Raw genomic sequence first — 19749 nt, 5'->3', positions numbered from 1 at the left:
AGAAACCTGGCCACAGGAATTCTCACTTTATACACATACCCTCAGCCAGATTTTCTTTGTATGTACTTCAGGCACCCCCTTTTAATGAGGAAAGAATGCTGGCTATTCCCTCAGATAAGCCTGATGCCATTTTGTGCATCTTCCTGAGGAAACACAGAACTCCTCCATGATGCTGCCGTCGCTGATTCTGGCTTCCCAGCAAGATTGCAGCACTAGGTCTTTAAAAATGTTTTCTTACAAGGAAGAGGCAAGAATATGCCCACTTCTGTGTCTGGCTTTGTGACCTTGTGTTGTTCATTTCTTTTTCTGCCCACCTCTGTATGCCAAGGTATCTCTCTCATTACATCTCCTTTTAAGCTGACTCTTTATGTTGTTTCCATGTCAGCTCAAGTCAATTACACTAAATACTGTACACATTATTATCCCCCAAACGACTTTACTCCATCAGTTCTAGTGAGCAAGGCCAGGGACCAGTGAGCGGCAAGACCAGCCCTTGAATTGGCTCTCAAGCAAAACAGCCAACAGCCCCCTCCTCCTCCAATCAACTCTGCTCCCAGAGGGATGGAGCTTTATGTCAGTGAAGAATGTATTAATCAAAGCAAATGAAAATGCCCTCATTTGTTGTAATGAATTTAGCTCCTGCAGGTCATTTTCTATGGGGTCGCTTGCCTGGAAGATGTGCTGAAGAGAATTGAAAGAAAAAAAAGCATTACGTTTGTAACTGCCTTCAGAGACCTCCTTTTTACCACCCTGGCCTTTCCGGTATCCACAGTAAGTTACAAAGATGTGTATGTCATGTAATACATGGGGACACACAGACAAACACTCCTCCTGGGGAGCACGGCTGGCCATGAGCTGATATTGCAAACCAGAGCGAGTGCACTTGCACGATGTCTTGCCTGAGGACTGCCCTGCCTTGCCCAGTGTCTTCTGGAAATAGGACGCATCACTGACCAGATTTATCATTAGCCTTCACCACATTGTGACTGTGTGGTACAAGATCCTTACTGCTGTCTAGTGGGGAAGTTGAAGGAAATTTCTTGATCAAAAATACAACTGAGATAACTTTGGTGCCATCGAGGTAATGGGAATAGAGGGTGCTGGGGAGAGAGATGACTAATTTTCCTTTTTATACATCTTGTTTCTCTTGCTACAATAAGCAAATGTTACTTCTGCAAGTAGAAACCATGAAAAAAAAAAAGTATGAGAGCTTTCAAAGTTGGCCCATGGAAGAAATCAATGAAAGCAAAAATACTTGGTTGAGGGCACCCAGTGGATGTCTCATTCATTTTGTTGAATGAATGGACACCGAGAAGAAGCAAGATATGTACAAGGAGTCATTAAGTTTGTAATGCTTGCTGGTACTGTCCACACTCCTATGACATTGCTTAGGTTATCGTTCATTAGTTAGAATGGAAATAAACTGAGATCAAGCCTGCCGGCTGCCCAGTAGCCCTATAATTAGAAATGACTGCCTCCTTCATTGTCCTGCTTCCTATAGTATTGAGACTTCAACTTTAAATGACAAATGAATCCCTCCAAACACCAATGAGTGTCAGATAACGGAGCAGGTCCTGGAGTTTCAGTTTCACCTTTGCAGGACATCTCCCCCTCCACCCTCATAAATCTAAAGGCCAAGTTTTTAATAACAATGGAGTTTAGTAATTTTCTGAAGGCTTAGATATTGGGCCTTTGGAATTTAAGAAGGTATGAAGCTCAGGATATTAATAGTATTTTTTCCCCATCTTTATGCTGATTTTGTAACGTAGAGGATGGGCACTTGGAAAAGATAGCCAAGAGGTACCTGAGGATCAATTCAAAGCTCTGAGCAATGGAGAGACTCCACTCTTGGGGAACTGGCCGGGGAATCGTCCCTGGAGCTTGTCACCTTTCCTCTCTCCTAGCCTTCCTGCTTCTCCTTGTCATGCCTGTTCCGAGGGTGGCCAAGGAAAGTATAAGACTCAGGCCACTCCGCGTGGCAGCTGTCAGCAGTCCTGGTGAGAGCTTGAAGAAGAGAGAAGCCATTGGTTACAACGAAGTGACTTAATGGTCTGCAAATGCCGTTTATCTATATCCTCTGCCTGCCCCGATGACAAAGAATTGGTCCCTAACTCTCCGGCATTCCCGCACAGGGTGTAGCAATTCCACAATAAGGCATTTTTCCCTTCATTTCACATTTCTGTAATGTATACCAAAGATATTTCTAAAGCTAGTATCTATTTTTATTCTGCTGGGTTTTTTTTGGTTATCTTAGAAAGCTGATTGGAACCAAACTTAACAGTGCTGTTTGTGTTTCATTTCCCAGTTTGTATTTGTGACCTTCTGGATCCTCTTTTTCTATGACCAAGAACTCCTTTTCCCTAAGGACCTAGACGATGTCTTTCCAAAGTGGTACCTTCATGCAACGGTGAGTGACGGGGAAATACAGTGCATATGCAAAAGCAATACTCTCTGTTCTAAGAACTCCAAAGTGCCGTATTTATGTTGCACAAGTTCTCCTCAACCCCCAACATCCTGTTCACGCCTCCCTTTCCATCCTGTCACTATTTAAAGAGCACACTGAGGATACAAAATGAACAAAAACTGGCACTGTGATTGCAGTCACTGAGAGCAGAGCGGATGTCCAGGCAAGACTCTCTGACAAGTTGTTTATGAAGTCATTGAAAAGACATGCAAGCGTAAGGGTAGGCAACTTCTTGGCGGCTGCCGTCCTGGGAGAAGTGACTTTAGCAAGAAATAACATGTAGTTAAATTCTGACCTACAAATGGAATCAAGCAAGTTTAAAAAAAATCCACCCCAGCATCCCAAGACTATCTCACAGCTCAGCAGCAATTTCTTAGCTAACACCTGATTGGGACTATTCCTCACAAATGGAATTATTCTCACATTTCTGTGAATACATTTCCATTTGATTTTTTTATTTACCCATTAATTTTGAAGGGCTGAATAGTAAAAAGAATCTTTTCTGATATATTCAGGTCACTGGTGTCTGAGTACCGGTATTGGTAGCCTGAAGGGCCGAGCCGGAGTGAGGCAGCCCAGGTTTTGGGTGAAGGAGGGGGTCTGAGTCAGCAGCAGTACATGCACAGAACAATCGTTCAAAGGCCTAACTCAGTTCTCAGTACATACAGATGGATTTCCACATTAGGAGTTCAGAAGGAGGTCTGCTTCTGCAAAGCAAATTACATTACAAAAATGGGGAAACTACAGGGGTGAAGCATACCGAGTCCCCTCAAGTTCACAGGCTTTCTTCTAACACTGCCATTGTCTTAAACCTACATGATTACCAAATGGGAAAAGAAAGTCATTCAATGACAGCCCCTCCACATACCCTGCCCCCCATAAAAATGTACTTTCACTTGAAACATGTACTCAGTGAGATACTGATTAATCTAAGTAGAGTCCAGGACCAAAAACTGCATATGAAATAAGTCCCACCTCTCAGGGACCTCTCCTATCACCTTCTTTTTGTCAGGCCACTATTTCACCTTCCAATTTCTCTTCACGTTTGTCTGAGACACCCATGTAGGGAATATTCCTGCTTTTTTTTTTTGTTTGTTTGAGAGGGCATCTCTCATATTTATTGATCAAATGGTTGTTAACAACAATAAAATTCAGTATAGGGGGGTCAACGCTCAATGTACAATCATTAATCCATCTCAAGCCTAATTCTCGTCAGTCTCCAATCTTCTGAAGCATAATGAACAAGTTCTTACATGGTGAACGAATTCTTACATAGTGAATAAATTCTTACATGGTGAACAGTACAAGGGCATTCATCACTGAAACTTTCGGTTTTGATCATGCATTATGAACTATAAACAATCAGGTCAAATATGAATATTCGTTTGATTTTTGTACTTGATTTATATGTTGATCCCACATTTCTCCTATTATTATTATTATTTTTATTTTTAATAAAATGCTGAAGTGGTAGGTAGATGCAAGATAAAGGTAGAAAACATAGTTTAGTGCTGTAAGAGGGCAAATGTAGATGATCAGATGATCAGGTGTGTGCCTATGGACTAAGTATTAATCCAGGCTAGACAAGGGCAGCAGGACGTCCACGGATGCAGAAGAATTCTCTCAAAGCAGGGGGGTGAGGTTCTGAGCCTCACCTCTGTTGATCCCCAAATTCTCACCTGATGGCCCCCCTGCGACTGTGCCTGTCTTAGGTTGTTTCTCCCTTGAGGAATCTTACCCGTCTCTGGCTAACCAGTCATCTTCCGGGGCCATACAGGGAAATGTAAAGTTGGTAAGTGAGAGAGAAGCCATATTGTTTGCAAAGGTTAGCTTTTTACTTCTTTGCAGATTTATGCCCTGTGGCTTCTATGCCCAGCAATTGTCTCGAGGTATCTTTACCACCTGGAGGAATTATGATACTCGGTAAATTCGATATGAGGCACGAATTCTATTTAAGGGTTGTAATTAGGAAGGAAGAAGAAAAGCTATAGATGTAGCATATGAAGGAAACATGGGAGGATTGATTATTTCTTTGACATATCTTCTTGTATAGTACCTTACGTATGTATAGGTTTTAAACTACTAACTAATTTGCACACACATATTAACATAATAGGAATACGGTGACATAAACAAAGCAAATCTATAATTACCATCCATCTCCAGTGAAGCCAAGAAAACCATTTAGGCACCCTAGGCATTTGTGAAAATTTATCTATGATATGATGGATATTGTCCAACTGTACTTGAACCATCAGACAAATTAAAGCAGCCCATTTCTGGGATCTGTTCACATCCCATATGTTCTTTTAACCATACATAGTCTATAGTCATGAGATTTTGGAGTGCTACAACTTGCACCCCTCCCAACTCCTGGTTGAGTTCCAACAGTACAGATCCAGTCAAATTTGTTGTCTCACTGTATGCACATGCCAGCCTAGACATCTCCCTCCTCATTCCTGTGGCAAGTCCAGGAGACAGTGGGCTGGATGCAGCCACAACCGCAGCATAATCCGGATACCTGTGGAGGCTTTTTGATGATCATCCCCCGACACGAGTCCTCCAGAGAGTGCTGATGCCGGAAGCTCCTGCTCATATCGTATCTTAGTTCATTTTCTAGGTATCCAAGCTAGGCCTTGATCTTCTGCATAGAAACAAACAGACCCTTTGCCCACACTTTGACATGCCCTCTATACCACTGTGCAGAACTCATTGGAGGTCAGCACACAGTAACTGCTTTTTTTTTTTTTTTTTTTTTAATTAAGAGAAAGGAATATTATCAGAAAATAGTACCTCCATAGCTGATCATCTGACACCCTTTAAGTGATCAACATTAAGGATATTTAAAGCATGCGTTGATCTTTGATTTACCAATAGTTTTATCCTGTCAAGGAGTAATCCCCCTTTTCTTTCTTTCTTTCTTTTTTTTAAATTTTTAATCTACACTTACATGAAGAATACTATGTTTACTATGCTCTCCCCTATATCAGGTCCCCCCTAACAACCACATTACGGTTACTGTCCATCAGCTTAGCAAAATGTTGTAGAGTCACTACGTGTCCTCTCTGTGTTGTGCAGCCTTCCCTCCCCTTTCTCCCTCCCCCCCATGCATGCTAATCTTACTACCCCTCTTCTTCTTCCCCCCGCCCATCCCTCCCTGCCCACCCATCCTCCCCAGTTCCTTTCCCTTTGGTACCTGTTAGTCCATTTTTGGGTTCTGTAATTCCGCTGCTGTTTTGTTCCTTCAGTTTTTCCTTTGTTCCTATACTCCTCAGATGAGTGAAATCATTTGGTATTTCTCTTTCTCCGCTTGGCTTATTTCACTGAGCATAATACTCTCCAGCTCCATCCATGTTGCTGCAAATGGTTGGATTTTTCCACTTCTTATGGCTGAGTAGTATTCCATTGTGTATATGTACCACATCTTCTTTATCCATTCATCTACCGATGGACATTTAGGTTGCTTCCAATTCTTGGCTATTGTAAATAGTGCTGCGATAAACATAGGGATGCATCTGTCTTTCTCAAACTTGATTGCTGCGTTCTTAGGGTAAATTCCTAGGAGTGGAATTCCTGGGTCAAATGGTAGGTCTGTTTTGAGCATTTTGATGCACCTCCATACTGCTTTCCACAATGGTTGAACTAATTTACATTCCCACCAGCAGTGTAGGAGGGTTCCCCTTTCTCCACAGCCTTGCCAACATTTGTTGTTGTTTGTCTTTTGGATGGCAGCTATCCTTACTGGTGTGAGGTGATACCTCATTGTAGTTTTAATTTGCATTTCTCTGATAATTAGCGATGTGGAGCATCTTTTCATGTGTCTCTTGGCCATCTGTGTTTCTTTTTTGGAGAACTGTCTGTTCAGTTCCTCTGCCCATTTTTTAATTGGGTTATTTGTTTTTTGTTTGTTGAGGCGTGTGAGCTCTTTATATATTCTGGACGTCAAGTCTTTATCAGATGTGTCATTTTCAAATATATTCTCCCATACTGTAGGGTTCCTTTTTGTTCTATTGATGGTGTCTTTCGCTGTACAGAAGCTTTTCAGCTTAATGTAGTCCCACTTGCTCATTTTTGCTGTTGTTTTCCTTGCCCGGGGAGATATGTTCAAGAAGAGGTCACTCATGTTTATGTCTAAGAGGTTTTTGCCTATGTTTTTTTCCAAGAGTTTAATGGTTTCATGACTTACATTCAGGTCTTTGATCCATTTTGAGTTTACCTTTGTATATGGGGTTAGACAATGGTCCAGTTTCATTCTCCTACATGTAGCTGTCCAGTTTTGCCAGCACCATCTGTTGAAGAGACTGTCATTTTGCCATTGTATGTCCATGGCTCCTTTATCAAATATTAATTGACCATATATGTTTGGGTTAATTTCTGGGGTCTCTAATCTGTTCCACTGGTCTGTGGCTCTGTTCTTGTGCCAGTACCAAATTGTCTTGATTACTATGGCTTTGTAGTAGAGCTTGAAGTTGGGGAGTGAGATCCCCCCTACTTTATTCTTCTTTTTCAGGATTGCTTTGGCTATTCAGGGTCTTTGGTGTTTCCATATGAATTTTTGAATTATTTGTTCCAATTCATTGAAGAATGTTGCTGGTAATTTGAGAGGGATTGCATCAAATCTGTATATTGCTTTGGGCAGGATGGCCATTTTGACGATATTAATTCTTCCTAGCCATGAGCATGGGATGAGTTTCCATTTAATAGTGTCCCCTTTAATTTCTCTTAAGAGTGACTTGTAGTTTTCAGAGTAAAAGTCTTTCACTTCTTTGGTTAGGTTTATTCCTAAGTATTTTATTCTTTTTGATGCAATGGTGAATGGAATTGTTTTCCTGATTTCTCTTTCTATTGATTCATTGTTAGTGTATAGGAAAGCTACAGATTTCTGTGTGTTAATTTTGTATCCTGCAACTTTGCTGTATTCCAATATCAGTTCTAGTAGTTTTGGAGTGGAGTCTTTAGGGTTTTTTATGTACAGTATCATATCATCTGCAAATAGTGACAGTTTAACTTCTTCTTTACCAATCTGGATTCCTTGTATTTCTTTGTTTTGTCTGATTGCCGTGGCTAGGACCTCCAGTACTATGTTAAATAACAGTGGGGAGAGTGGGCATCCCTGTCTTGTTCCCGATCTCAGAGGAAATGCTTTCAGCTTCTCGCTGTTCAGTATAATGCTGGCTGTGGGTTTATCATATATGGCCTTTATTATGTTGTGGTACTTGCCTTCTATTCCCATTTTGCTGAGAGTTTTTATCATGAATGGATGTTGAATTTTGTCAAATGCTTTTTCAGCATCTATGGAGATGATCATGTGGTTTTTGTCTTTCTTTTTGTTGATGTGGTGGATGATGTTGATGGGTTTTCGAATGTTGTACCATCCTTGCTTCCCTGGGATGAACCCCACTTGGTCATGGTGTATGATCCTTTTGATATACTGTTGAATTCTGTTTGCTAATATTTTATTGAGTATTTTTGCATCTACATTCATCAGGGATATTGATCTGTAATTTTCTTTTTTGGTGGGGTCTTTGCCTGGTTTTGGTTTTAAGGTGATGTTGGCCTCATAGAATGAGTTTGGGAGTATTCCCTCTTCTTCTATTTTGTGGAACACTTTAAGAAGAATGGGTATTATGTCTTCTCTGTGTGTCTGATAAAATTCCGAGGTAAATCCGTCCGGCCCTGGGGTTTTGTTCTTGGGTAGTTTTTTGATTACTGTTTCAATTTCTTTGCTCGTAATTGGTTTGTTTAACTTTTGTGTTTCTTCCTTGGTCAGTCTTGGGAGGTTGCATTTTTCTAGGAAGTTGTCCATTTCTTCTAGGTTTTCCAGCTTGTTGGCATATAGGTTTTCATAGTAGTCTTTAATAATTCTTTGTATTTCTGTGGAGTCTGTCGTGATTTTTCCATTCTCATTTCTGATTATGTTGATTTGTGTTGACTCCCTTTTTCTCTTAATAAGTTGGGCTAGAGGCTTATCTATTTTGTTTATTTTCTCTAAGAACCAGCTCTTGGTTTCGTTGATTTTTGCTATTGTTTTATTCTTCTCAGTTTTGTTTATTTCTTCTCTGATCTTTATTATGTCCCACCTTCTGATGACTTTAGGCCTCATTTGTTCTTCTTTTTCCAGTTTTAATAATTGTGATGTTAGACTATTCATTTGGGATTGTTCTTCCTTCTTCAAGTGTGCCTGGATTGCTATATACTTTCCTCTTAAGACTGCTTTCGCTGCATCCCACAGAAGTTGGGGCTTAGTGTTGTTGTTGTCATTTGCTTCTATATATTCCTTGATCTCTATTTTGATTTGTTCATTGATCCATTGATTATTTAGTAGCATGTTGTTAAGCCTCCATGTGTTTGTGAGCCTTTTTGTTTTCTTTGTAGAATTTATTTCTACTTTCATACCTTTGTGGTCTGAAAAATTGGTTGGTAGAATTTCAATATTTTGGAATTTACTGAGGCTCTTTTTGTGAGCTAGTATGTGGTCTATTCTGGAGAATATTCCATGTGCACTTGAGAAGAATGTATATCCTGTTGCTTTTGGATGTAGAGTTCTATAGATGTCTATTAGGTCCATCTGTTCTAGTGTGTTGTTCAGTGCCTGTGTGTCTTTACTTATTTTCTGCCCAGTGGATCTATCCTTTGGGGTGAGTGGTGTGTTGAAGTCTCCTACAATGAATGCATTGCAGTCTATTTTCCTCTTTAGTTCTGTTAGTATTTGCTTCACATATGCTGGTGCTCCTGTATTGGGTGCATATATATTTAGAATGGTTATATCCTCTTGTTGGACTGAGCCCTTTATCATTATGTAGTATCCTTCTTTATCTCTTGTTACTTTCTTTGTTTTGAAGTCTATTTTGTCTGATATTAGTACTGCAACCCCTGCTTTCTTCTCACTGTTGTTTGCCTGAAATATGTTTTTCCATCCCTTGACTTTTAGTCTATGCTTATCTTTGGGTTTAAGGTGAGTTTCTTGTAAGCAGCATATCGATGGGTCTTGCTTTTTTATCCATTCTATTACTCTATGTCTTTTGATTGGTGCATTAAGTCCATTTACATTTAGGGTGACTATTGAGAGATATGTACTTATTGCCATTGCAGGCTTTAGATTCGTGGTTACCAAAGGTTCAAGGTTAGCTTCTTTAGTATCTTACTGCCTCACTTAGCTTGCTTATTGAGCTGTTATATACACTGTCTGGAGATTATTTTCTTCTCTCCCTTCTTATTCCTCCTCCTCCATTCTTCATATGTTGTGTGTTTTGTTCTGTGCTCTTTTTAGGGGTGCCCCCATCTAGAGCAGTCCCTGTAGGATGCCCTGTAGAGGTGGTTTGTGGGAAGCAAATTCCCTCAGCTTTTGCTTGTCTGGGAATTGTTTAATCCCGCCATCATATTTAAATGATATTCGTGCTGGATACAGTATCCTTGGTTCAAGGCCCTTCTGTTTCATTGCATTAAGTATATCATGCCATTCTCTTCTGGCCTGTAGGGTTTCTGTCGAGAAGTCTGATGTTAGCCTGATGGGTTTTCCTTTATAGGTGACCTTTTTCTCTCTAGCTGCCTTTAAAACTCTTTCCTTGTCCTTGATCCTTGCCATTTTAATTACTATGTGTCTTGGTGTTGTCCTCCTTGGATCCTTTCTGTTGGGAGTTCTGTGTAATTCCATGGTCTGTTCGATTATTTCCTCCCCCAGTTTGGGGAAGTTTTCAGCAATTATTTCTTCAAAGAGACTTTCTATCCCTTTTCCTCTTTCTTCTTCTTCTGGTATCCCTATAATACGAATATTATTCCTTTTGGCTTGGTCACATTATTTCTCTTAGTGTTGTTTCATTCCTGGAGATCCTTTTATCTCTCTCTATGTCAGCTTCTATACGTTCCTGTTCTCTGGCTTCTATTCCTTCAAGGGCCTCTTGCATCTTATCCATTCTGCTTATAAATCCTTCCAGGGATTGTTTCACTTCTGTGATCTCTTTCCTGACATCTGTGATCTCCTTCCGGACTTCATCCCACTGCTCTTGCATTTTTCTCTGCATCTCATCCCACTGCTCTTGCATTTTTCTCTGCATGTCATCCCATTGCTCTTGCATTTTTCTCTGCATCTCTGTCAGCATGTTCATGATTTTTATTTTGAATTCTTTTTCAGGAGGACTAGTTAGGTCTGTCTCCCTCTCAGGTGTTGTCTCTGTGATCTTTGTCTGCCTGTAGTTTTGCCTTTTCATGGTAATAGAGATAGTTTGCAGAGCTGGTACAAGTGACCGCTGGAAGAGCTTCCCTTCTTGTTGGTTTGTAGCCTTTTCCTGGGAGAATAGCGACCTCTAGTGGCTTGTGCTGGGCAGCTGTGCGCAGACAGGGCTTCTGCTTCCTGCCCAGTTGCTATGGGGTTTATCTCCGCTGTTGCTGTGGGCGTGGCCTGGCTGGGGCTGCTCCTCCAAAATGGTGGAGCCCTGTTAAGGGAGATCAGCCGGGAGGCTATTTATCTCCGTAACGGGCCTCTGTCCTCCCTGCTGCCCAGGGGGGTTAGAGTGCCCAGAGATCCCCAGATTCCCTGCCTCTGGTCTAAGTGACCTGTCCTGCCCCTTTAAGACTTCCAAAAAGCACTCTCCAAACCAAAACAATAACAGCAACAATGAGAGAGGGAACAGAAAAAAAAAAAAAGGAAAAAACACGCGATTTTTTTTTTTTTGTCGTCAGGTGCTGGTCCCAGGCACCCGCTTATTGGTCCTGCTGCCCTGTCTCCCTAGCACCAGGGTCCCTGTCCTTTCAAGGCTTCCAAAAAGCACCCACCCACCGGTCCCGCAGGGAAAGAACGCTCGATATTCTTTGTCCTCAGGTGCTGGTCCCAGGCACCCGCTCACCAGTCCCGCCACCATGCCTCCCTAGCACCGGGGTCCCTGTCCCTTTAAGGCTTCCAAAAAGCACTCACCAAAAAGAGAGAAAAAAAGGGGAAAAATGCGCGATTTCCTCCGTCCTCAGGTGCCGGTCTCAGGCACCCGCCCACCGGTCCCACAGGGAAAAACGCGGGATATTCTTTGTCCTCAGGTGCCGGTCCCAGGCACCTGCTCACCAGTCCCTCCACCCTGCCTCCCTAGCACCGGGGTCCCTGTCCCTTTTAGGCTTCCAAAAAGCACTCGCAAAAAAGAGACAAAAAAAAGGGGAAAAAGGCGCGATTTCCTCTGTCCTCAGGCGCTGGTCTCAGGCACCTGCCCACCAGTCCCGCAGGGAAAAACATGGGATATTCTTTGTCCTCAGGCGCCGGTCCCAGGCACCCGCTCACCAGTTCCGCCGCCCTGCCTCCCTAGCACCGGAGTCCCTGTCCCTTTAAGGCTTCCAAAAAGCACTCGCCAAAAAGAGAAAAAAAAAAGGGGAAAACGCGCGATTTCCTCCTTCCTCAGGCGCTGGTCTCAGGCACCCGCCTGCCGGTCCCACAGGGAGAAACACGGGATATTCTTTGTCCTCAGGCACCAGTCCCAGGCACCTGCTCACCGGTCCCGCCACCCTGCCTCCCTAGCAACGGGGCCCGTCCCTTTAAGGTTTCCAAAAAGCACTCGCCAAAAAAAAAACTGCTCCGGTTTCTTTCCACCCGCCGGGAGCCGGGGGGAGGGGCGCTCGGGTCCCGCCGGGCTGGGGCTTGTATCTTACCCCCTTCGCAAGGCGCTGGGTTCTTGCAGGTGTGGATGTGGTCTGGATGTTGTCCTGTGTCCTGTGGTCTCTATTTTAGGAAGATTTTTCTTTGTTATATTTTCATAGCTCTATGTGTTTTTGGGAGGAGATTTCCACTGCTCTACTCATGCCGCCATCCTGGCTCCGCCCCCTTCATATTCCTGCTTTTTTATGGCACTGATTACTGTACTAAGTCTGTTCCTCAAGTATGAACTCACTGAATTCTCACAACCTTCTTTAGATAGCAACTATAATCCCGAGTTTTACAAATTAAAAAAAAAAAAAAAAGGAAAAGAAAGCCCAGAGAGGTTAACTGATTTGCCTGGGGTCACCAAGCTCCTAAGTGGGACAGCTGTATTTAAATCCAAGGCTAATTCACTTTTCATTGCCTTTTACTACAGTAAATGCAAAACTTGTGGTTCGATCTGGGTTTCATAATTCCCGGGGCAGTCAATGGATGTCAGTTTGCTTGATTGCCATAGCAAAGTGAGAATTCTCACTTAAAAAAAAAAACCAGAGTCCTCATCTGCATGCTACTAAGTCAAAACTCAGCTTTAGAAAATGAAGTGATTTAGGACAACTGACTGAGCTTCGTGGTACCAAAATAAAAAGCCACAGTCTTGAACGTGGCTAATTTTGGAGTCCATCATATACACCAAACACCTTTTCAAGGCTTTGTGAGCTTATGTAGTGGTTTCCTTATTAGAAACTGCCTACTTCTTTAGGGTTCCATTTTCCACATGGAAATGAGGTTGAATTTCTTCCAAAAAGTTATGATGGTGATGCCCAGCATTTGTGACCTTGCTAAACAACCATATGGATTTTGGTAATTTTGGAAGCAGACAGCTGAATAATGGACATCATATCCATAAGCTAATTGGCATGGCAGACACAGTACCACAGAGACCCTACATTCCTTTGTGCCTTCCTGACCTGGGCTTTCTGTTCCTTGCCCTTCGATCAATCAAGTGACCTGAAGCCCTTGGAGAGAAAGGGCTGAGGTCAAAGGAGGAGGGACAATGGTGACAAAGGAAGAAGAGGAGGAGGCCGCCTCCCTGGGGTCAGACAGACTCCTCCGTGTTTCTGTTAATTGGAGAAACTCCCAACAGAGCCATTTCTAGGGAAAATGTTGGCATCAGCAAAATCAGTGTTGAGGGACCCCGATGTGGTCACCCCCAAACTTCCATGATGCCTTTTGATGTCTGCTCCAAATCCAGCGCCCAGACTGCACCTCATCCCTGTCTCCCAGCTTCAGTCCCTTATTCAGGATGATTTCTTTTAACTTCTCCTGTTCTGTTGCCCAAGGAACGTTCTCTGTGAACTTCTTAAATGCTAGTATGAACAAATACGGAAATGGCTGTTACCAGGTCACTTCTTTAACACTTTCTACATGTTCACAGTGTTCTTCCATGACAACCCAAAGGAGTAAATACCCAGAAATCATCGATGTGGCAGCCAGAGTGAGGACGGGCAGTCAGGATGGTCATTTGGTGCTGGTTGCTCATCTGTGTGGCTCCTTTTTCTCTCCCACAGTGTAAGGATTACTGCTGTATATAGCCAGCGTCCTGCTTTCCTGAAAGGTTCTTTCATTTCACAGCAGTCCTTATGCTTGCTTTTCTAGCCTTTGCTTTGGAATATTTTCCCTGTTGCCATTTGTGATTTTGCCCTGGGTTTTATGAGCAGTATTTGTCAAATTAAGAAATACCACTTTCTCCTTTAACAAGTCGTTGGAATGGTCACAGCCCAAACCTTCTAACTCACTGGGGACTTGTCATTGCAGCAGAACCAATCAAAGCTGACTATTACCTCTGGTGGACAGTCTTCTACCCTCGTTTTACACTCAAATCAAATAGTAAGATCAGTGAGCCATCTGATCTGCATTGATCATAGACAGGCTGCCATGCACAGGTGCCCTGGGAACTCCTATTTAAGCCAGGCGACCTTATTTAACGTAGATCAACCTGACTGTTTTATTGCTCAGCCGTTCTCCAGTCTTCAGGAAATAAGGGAAAGAACAGCAACATATTGCCCCAGGTTTTGCCAGGAGAGCATTAACTCCTCGGGTCTCCTCTAAACGACGACTAAAGATAAAATGAGTGCACACAGATTGAATAGCAGGAAAAGGACTCCATAACTGAGGCAACTACCAGATCCCAACCTGAACGGAGCTGGGGAACTTATTTCTCTGGAATCAACCTAAATTGTTCAGGTTACCCCAAAGGAGAGGTGAAGTAGACCACAGAGCCCCCAAGAGCCCCTCTCTGTTCCAAAATAGTACACAATTATTGAGAATGTGTGTGCAAGCACCTTTTAAACTTGAAGGACTTCATAAATATGTTATTAGGTAAAACTCTCAATCCATGATTATTGAGTTTTAGAACCAAAAGGCTTCATTGATATTCATGGAGGTTTCAAAACCATCTTCTCTTCAGATTAAGAATTTACCTTGGCCCTGGATTTGTAACAAACCCAGCTACTTAGTTCTTTAATATGTTCTCCTTTATTTACTTGAAAAAAATATTAAGTACCTACTACGTGTGTAACACCATGACTGATATTTGACAAGAGTTTTGAATTTTAGCACCCTTAAATCTGGTTGAGCCTAGGATACACACCCAAAGTTGAAATAATAAAGTAATGGTTAATACCAACAAAACTCATGATTAGGTGGGGTCATTCTGCACCATGTGATTACTGCCAGATGGGCCACACAGACAGGGGGGCTTCTATGCCTTGTGTGTCCTGTCCTGACTATAACTGACATGTGTGTCATGACTGAACAATCTTGAAGGCCTCTGAGTCCTCTCTGGGGGTGTGCTGGGGAGTCAAAACGTCAAGGGAGTGAAATTCCAAACCTCCCAGTTTCTTCCTCACTCAGAGCATGTGAGATGCTGTCTGTCACTGGACTCAGACACAAGCTCATATGTCTTCTTGCATCCATACGCTTGGTGGGAAACTATGAGGCAGCTAAGTAAGGGAGGTGAGTCCTGAATTGTAAAGGTCAATGGTGGGTACGTCGGCACCAAATGGCCGCCCTCTGTCCTCAAATATTATAAACCCCTCTGACAAGTCTTCCTGGTTCCTCACCCAGCCCTTCCTCTAGGCAGAGGAGACCCATAATCCAGGTACCTCCTGGTAGCTTAGAGGTTTTTGACCTTCAGGGAATAGATCCCTTTGTGAATCTGAGGAAATCTATGGTTCTTTATACAAGGAAAACACAAATACCCATAGCATTTTGTGTACAGTTTTACTCAAAAAGGTTTAGAACTCAAAATACCATTTATAAGCCTCAGGTTAAGATTTCTGGCCAGATGAACATGTACTTGAAAAGAGGGCCCCCAGATAGTTTTTAATGCTAAGTTCAAATAAAAAAGACAGTATCAAGAAATATTCATCTTTAAAAGTCATTATTGTATGTTTAGTGCTGTTATCATCTCTGTGGAGTGACAAGAGAAATATGAGATGCGGTTTCTAACCTCCAGAACCCTAGAATAGATATATGTCTAATTATATATGTATATTCTGACCCATCCTTGTAACCTGCTCAAAGCAGAGGCAGTGTTCTGTAGTGTCTTCAGGAGAATATTGGCTATAGTTAAAAAAATAAAATAAAACCAACAACCAAGAACCCTTATTATTCCCCAGAAAGTGCATGTCATCTGAAAGAAAGAGGGACCTGGTCAGGATTCCTATGGGGGACTCGGTCTCCCATTCACATCGTTTCCATGTGGCCTAAGACATCATCAGCTGGAGATGTTCTGCTAATACAGCACTCCAGCCCTTGTCACTCAAAGGTTGGTAAGAGAGATTCTATGGAGGGTACTTGAAGCATGGTCCAAAGTTAATGCAAACCATGTGGCTCTTGTACAGTGAGATGGCTGGAAAGTAACCCTCCTCAATAATATCTTTGCAAGCCACACCTTGATTAACACCATTTTTATAAAATATTATCTCACTATAGGGACTCTGCCTTATGATACATATTTATTTTTTTCTAGCTAATGTATATAACAGACATTTGACTTTAACATAAGGAAGTAATAACAAGCATTTATAGAGTGCCTACTATGTGCCAGGCACTCTTCTAGGAGCTGAGGATGAAAAAATAAACAAGACCATCAAAAATACCTGTCCTTACAGAGATTACATAATCCTGGTGTGGAGGACAAGCAATATATGTATAAGCAATAAATGTATAACAATACCAGAGAGTGAACGTGCTAAAAATAAAAATAAAACAGGGTAAGGGGACAGAGTTCGTGTGTGTGAGTGAGTGTGTGTGTGTGTGTGTGTGTACGTGTGTATAGAGCTGGTAGGTTTAATAGGTATAGGGCAATCAGGATGGCAAGGCAGTGCTTCTAAGATGAGCTAATATTTTAACAGAAATTTGGATAAAATGAAGGAGGCAGCCACAGGAAGCCCTGGCAGAAGCAGACTCAGGCACATAAAAGAGCAAAGACCCAGAGAGGAAATACTGGCATCTTTAGGAAGCAGCAAGAAGGCTAGTGGGTAACACCTGGGGACTAAGTGTGGTTCCAGAAGACGGCCCCCGGCCTAAACCTTGGGACATTCCAACTATCAGCGCTTGGAAGGAAAAGCAGGAGAATTCAAAGGAGACTGAAAAAAAAGGGGATGAGGACTTAGGAGGAATCCCAGTGTAAGTTTGGTCTCCTGGAAGTCAAGTACAAAAATGTTACAAGAAAGAGGAAGTATTTTATGTCAATATCTGCTGAGAAGTCGAGTAAGATGACCTTGAAAGATGACTTGAGTCAGAATTTTCCATGGAGTTTGGTAATGTTGAACTCTAGACTTAACACCTTTAAACACAAATTAACTTATATTTCTGGAAGTCAGAAGTTCAAAATACGTCTTAGACATTAACGTGGGTATCTGCCAAGCTGTATTTTCCTGGGGATTCTAGAGGAGAATCTGTTTCCTTGCCTTTTCCACCTATAGTTTGCCTACATCCCTCAGTTCCTGGCATCTTCCTCCTCCTTCAAATCTTGTGGGCCATTAAATTCTAAATTCTTCTCTGGCAATTTTCTGCTCTAGACTGGGTCCACCTTAGAAAGGAAAAACATGACTGTCAACAGTGACCAAAAAATGGCCCTGGGAAATGACTTGTCATGTGACCCTAGGAAAAGTAGGTCATAGCAGTCAAGCCAGTGAACAGAGGCATCAATGGTGTTCTTCTCCAGGGCATTGTTCTAAAGCTCTGGAGCAAGAATGAAAATGGAATCTTTTGCCACACCTTGACATTTACTTGACTGTTTTACAGTTTCATCACTACAGGGTTATTTATGAGCTGTCCTCTTGCTTTAAGACACTTTGCAGCCGTCTCTCTCCTCACTGCATTCCCTTCCTGATGTCAGCTAGGTTAGACTCTCCAGTGGCTTCACCTGGGAAATTCTGAGAAGATAAACGAATGCTAAAAGCTCAACAGTGAAATCAGAACTAAACTGGGATTAGGAAGCACAGTTAGCTGCATAAGAACAACACAGCCCTCAGGAAGCCTTAACGTAAACAGAGGAGATTCTGATAATGAACCGCCAAAGGATTACAGTCCACTTAGGGTTTTATATAACGAGAACCAAGCAATCACGGTGCCTGCTTTCTTCATCTCTTGAGAGCAGGAACCAGAATGGTGAAAGTACATCTTTTTCTTTTTTTAAATCCCAATTCAGAGAACTTCCATTGTGGACAGAAGAATGCCTGCCTTTACAATTCTATTATCCAGTGGTTCTCTATCAACAGGCTGCTTTCTAAATAGAAGAATACCAGTACAAAATACATCCTGATTTCAAAATCTAAGCCAAAGGTTTTTAATGATCAAAAAAATATACATGTCTTAAGAAGTTACTAGGGATTGGGATAAATGACATCATTCAGTGCCCTTGAGGATTTGCTAGTGGGCCTCCCTCCTGTGTGATGTCATTACTCCTCACTTCCATGGCAACCATGTGTAATGCTACCAACAGGAAGAATGACTTTATGCTGGAGAATAACGACAATGGAGAAACTCATAACAGGAGCTCCTAAAACCCTCTGAAATACCAAGAGAAAGAAACAAATCTAAGTGGGTAGAAAAGAGCTGAACTCCCACAATCTTGGAACAGAAGTGAAAATGTCCAAGAGCAGCCGTGGGTGGGTGAGAGCCTTCGCTGTCAGTTTTGAATGGACATCCCCTTCCTGATGAGAAGCCAGCCCAGAAAAGCCCCCCGGGTGTTTCTAGTTGTTTCATAACCCCATGGGCAGATACTGTGACAGTGGCCGAGTCCCATCCTTGCTTTGAACAGGCTCCCAACCAGCCGCATCACTTTCTCTAATCTCTTCATTTTCTCTGCCTACGAAGTACTCGCTTGTGCCTAGTGCTTGCTTGTGCCTAACTGGGAATTCAAGTTGGTTCAAACTATCTGCCTCTTACCTCCACGTCCCTCAGTTACCTGCCGGTAGAATGTGTTTGTGGGTCATTATCTAGTCTTCTTGATGGTGATTCTACTTGTGCACATATGGCACACCCACCACACAGATACCTAGTTCTCAGGTTTTATAAGTCCTGAATTTTAAATTCTCAGCCCTGTCCTTCCTCCTTCTCTCCCAACTCAGTAGGACATTTATTTATATATACAGCTCGACCGCTAACAACACAGGCTCTAAACTGCATGGGGTCCACCTATATGAAGACTGCTTTCAATGAATATATTGGAAATTTTTAGGAGGTCTGCAATAATTTCCAAAACCATTTTCCTTTCTCTGGCTGAATTTATTGTAAGAATACAGTATAAGATACATGTAACGTACAACATATGTGTTAATCAACTCTTTATTTTATCAGTAAGGCTCCTGGTCAGCAGGAGGCTATAAATAAGTATTGGAGGAGTCAAAACTAACAGCTGGATATTCAACTGCTGGGAGGGTCAGTGTCCCAAACCCCCTCCACGTTGTTCAAGGGTCAGTGTAAGGATTTGCTTTGCTACATCCTTCCTAAATCTCACCAGCTCTTCCAACCTGCCACTAGTCCTTCTTACCAGCTTCATCCTCTGTCACCTTCACATATTCACTAGATTCATTCATTTTCTCTAAAACTTTGCACTAGAGCAAAGCTAAAGAGGAATGCGAACCTGGGGACAAGGCAGAGCTCTTTCTCTGGGAAGCTCATGCCTGATGAGCCACGACAGACAGGGGTGATTGCCAGTCTGGGGAGGGTGGCGAAGAGGTTTGCTCAAAGTGGGATCCTGTTTTTATGTCCAGCGATTCTACGCTGAGTGCCGTGTGTATACTTACAGGGTTTTAACCGTGGACTGACAACTGACAGTGCCTTGGATGCCATTAAAGGGCACCTCCACTAACAAAAACCTACCAGCATGTTGGCACACCCTGCATCCATCCATTCAAAGAATCAGCTATCTAATTATGAATGTTTAGAAACAGAATGAAAACATTATGTTCAATAATAGGCCTGCCAATCAGGGGCAAGAGGGTGGGCCATTGCTTGAAAATGCTGTTTTTGCTATTGTCTTAGGACATATGACTGTAACCCAAAATAATATGGTGACATTTCCCATTTTTACCCATTTCATGCCTGACAGTATTCTTTTGTAGCAAAGATTGGCAGACAACTAAAATACTTAACCTAT

At 42.3% G+C, this 19749-nt stretch overlaps 1 protein-coding gene across 1 annotated transcript in view; it reads left to right on the top strand.

Moving 5' to 3' along the window:
- LOC118971062 (androgen-dependent TFPI-regulating protein-like) overlaps nucleotides 1-19749 on the top strand; it is a 65569-nt gene that overhangs the window by 9369 nt on the left and 36451 nt on the right. The window contains exons 2-3 of the mRNA XM_073224367.1: nucleotides 637-771; nucleotides 2306-2407. Of these exons, the coding sequence (XP_073080468.1) occupies nucleotides 637-771; nucleotides 2306-2407 (237 nt within the window). The remainder of the gene's footprint in view (nucleotides 1-636; nucleotides 772-2305; nucleotides 2408-19749) is intronic.

This window comes from Manis javanica, chromosome 16, assembly GCF_040802235.1.
Source record: "Manis javanica isolate MJ-LG chromosome 16, MJ_LKY, whole genome shotgun sequence".
In the NCBI taxonomy this organism is placed as follows: Eukaryota; Metazoa; Chordata; class Mammalia; order Pholidota; family Manidae; genus Manis; species Manis javanica.
This window is presented reverse-complemented; position numbering and strand designations above follow the sequence as displayed.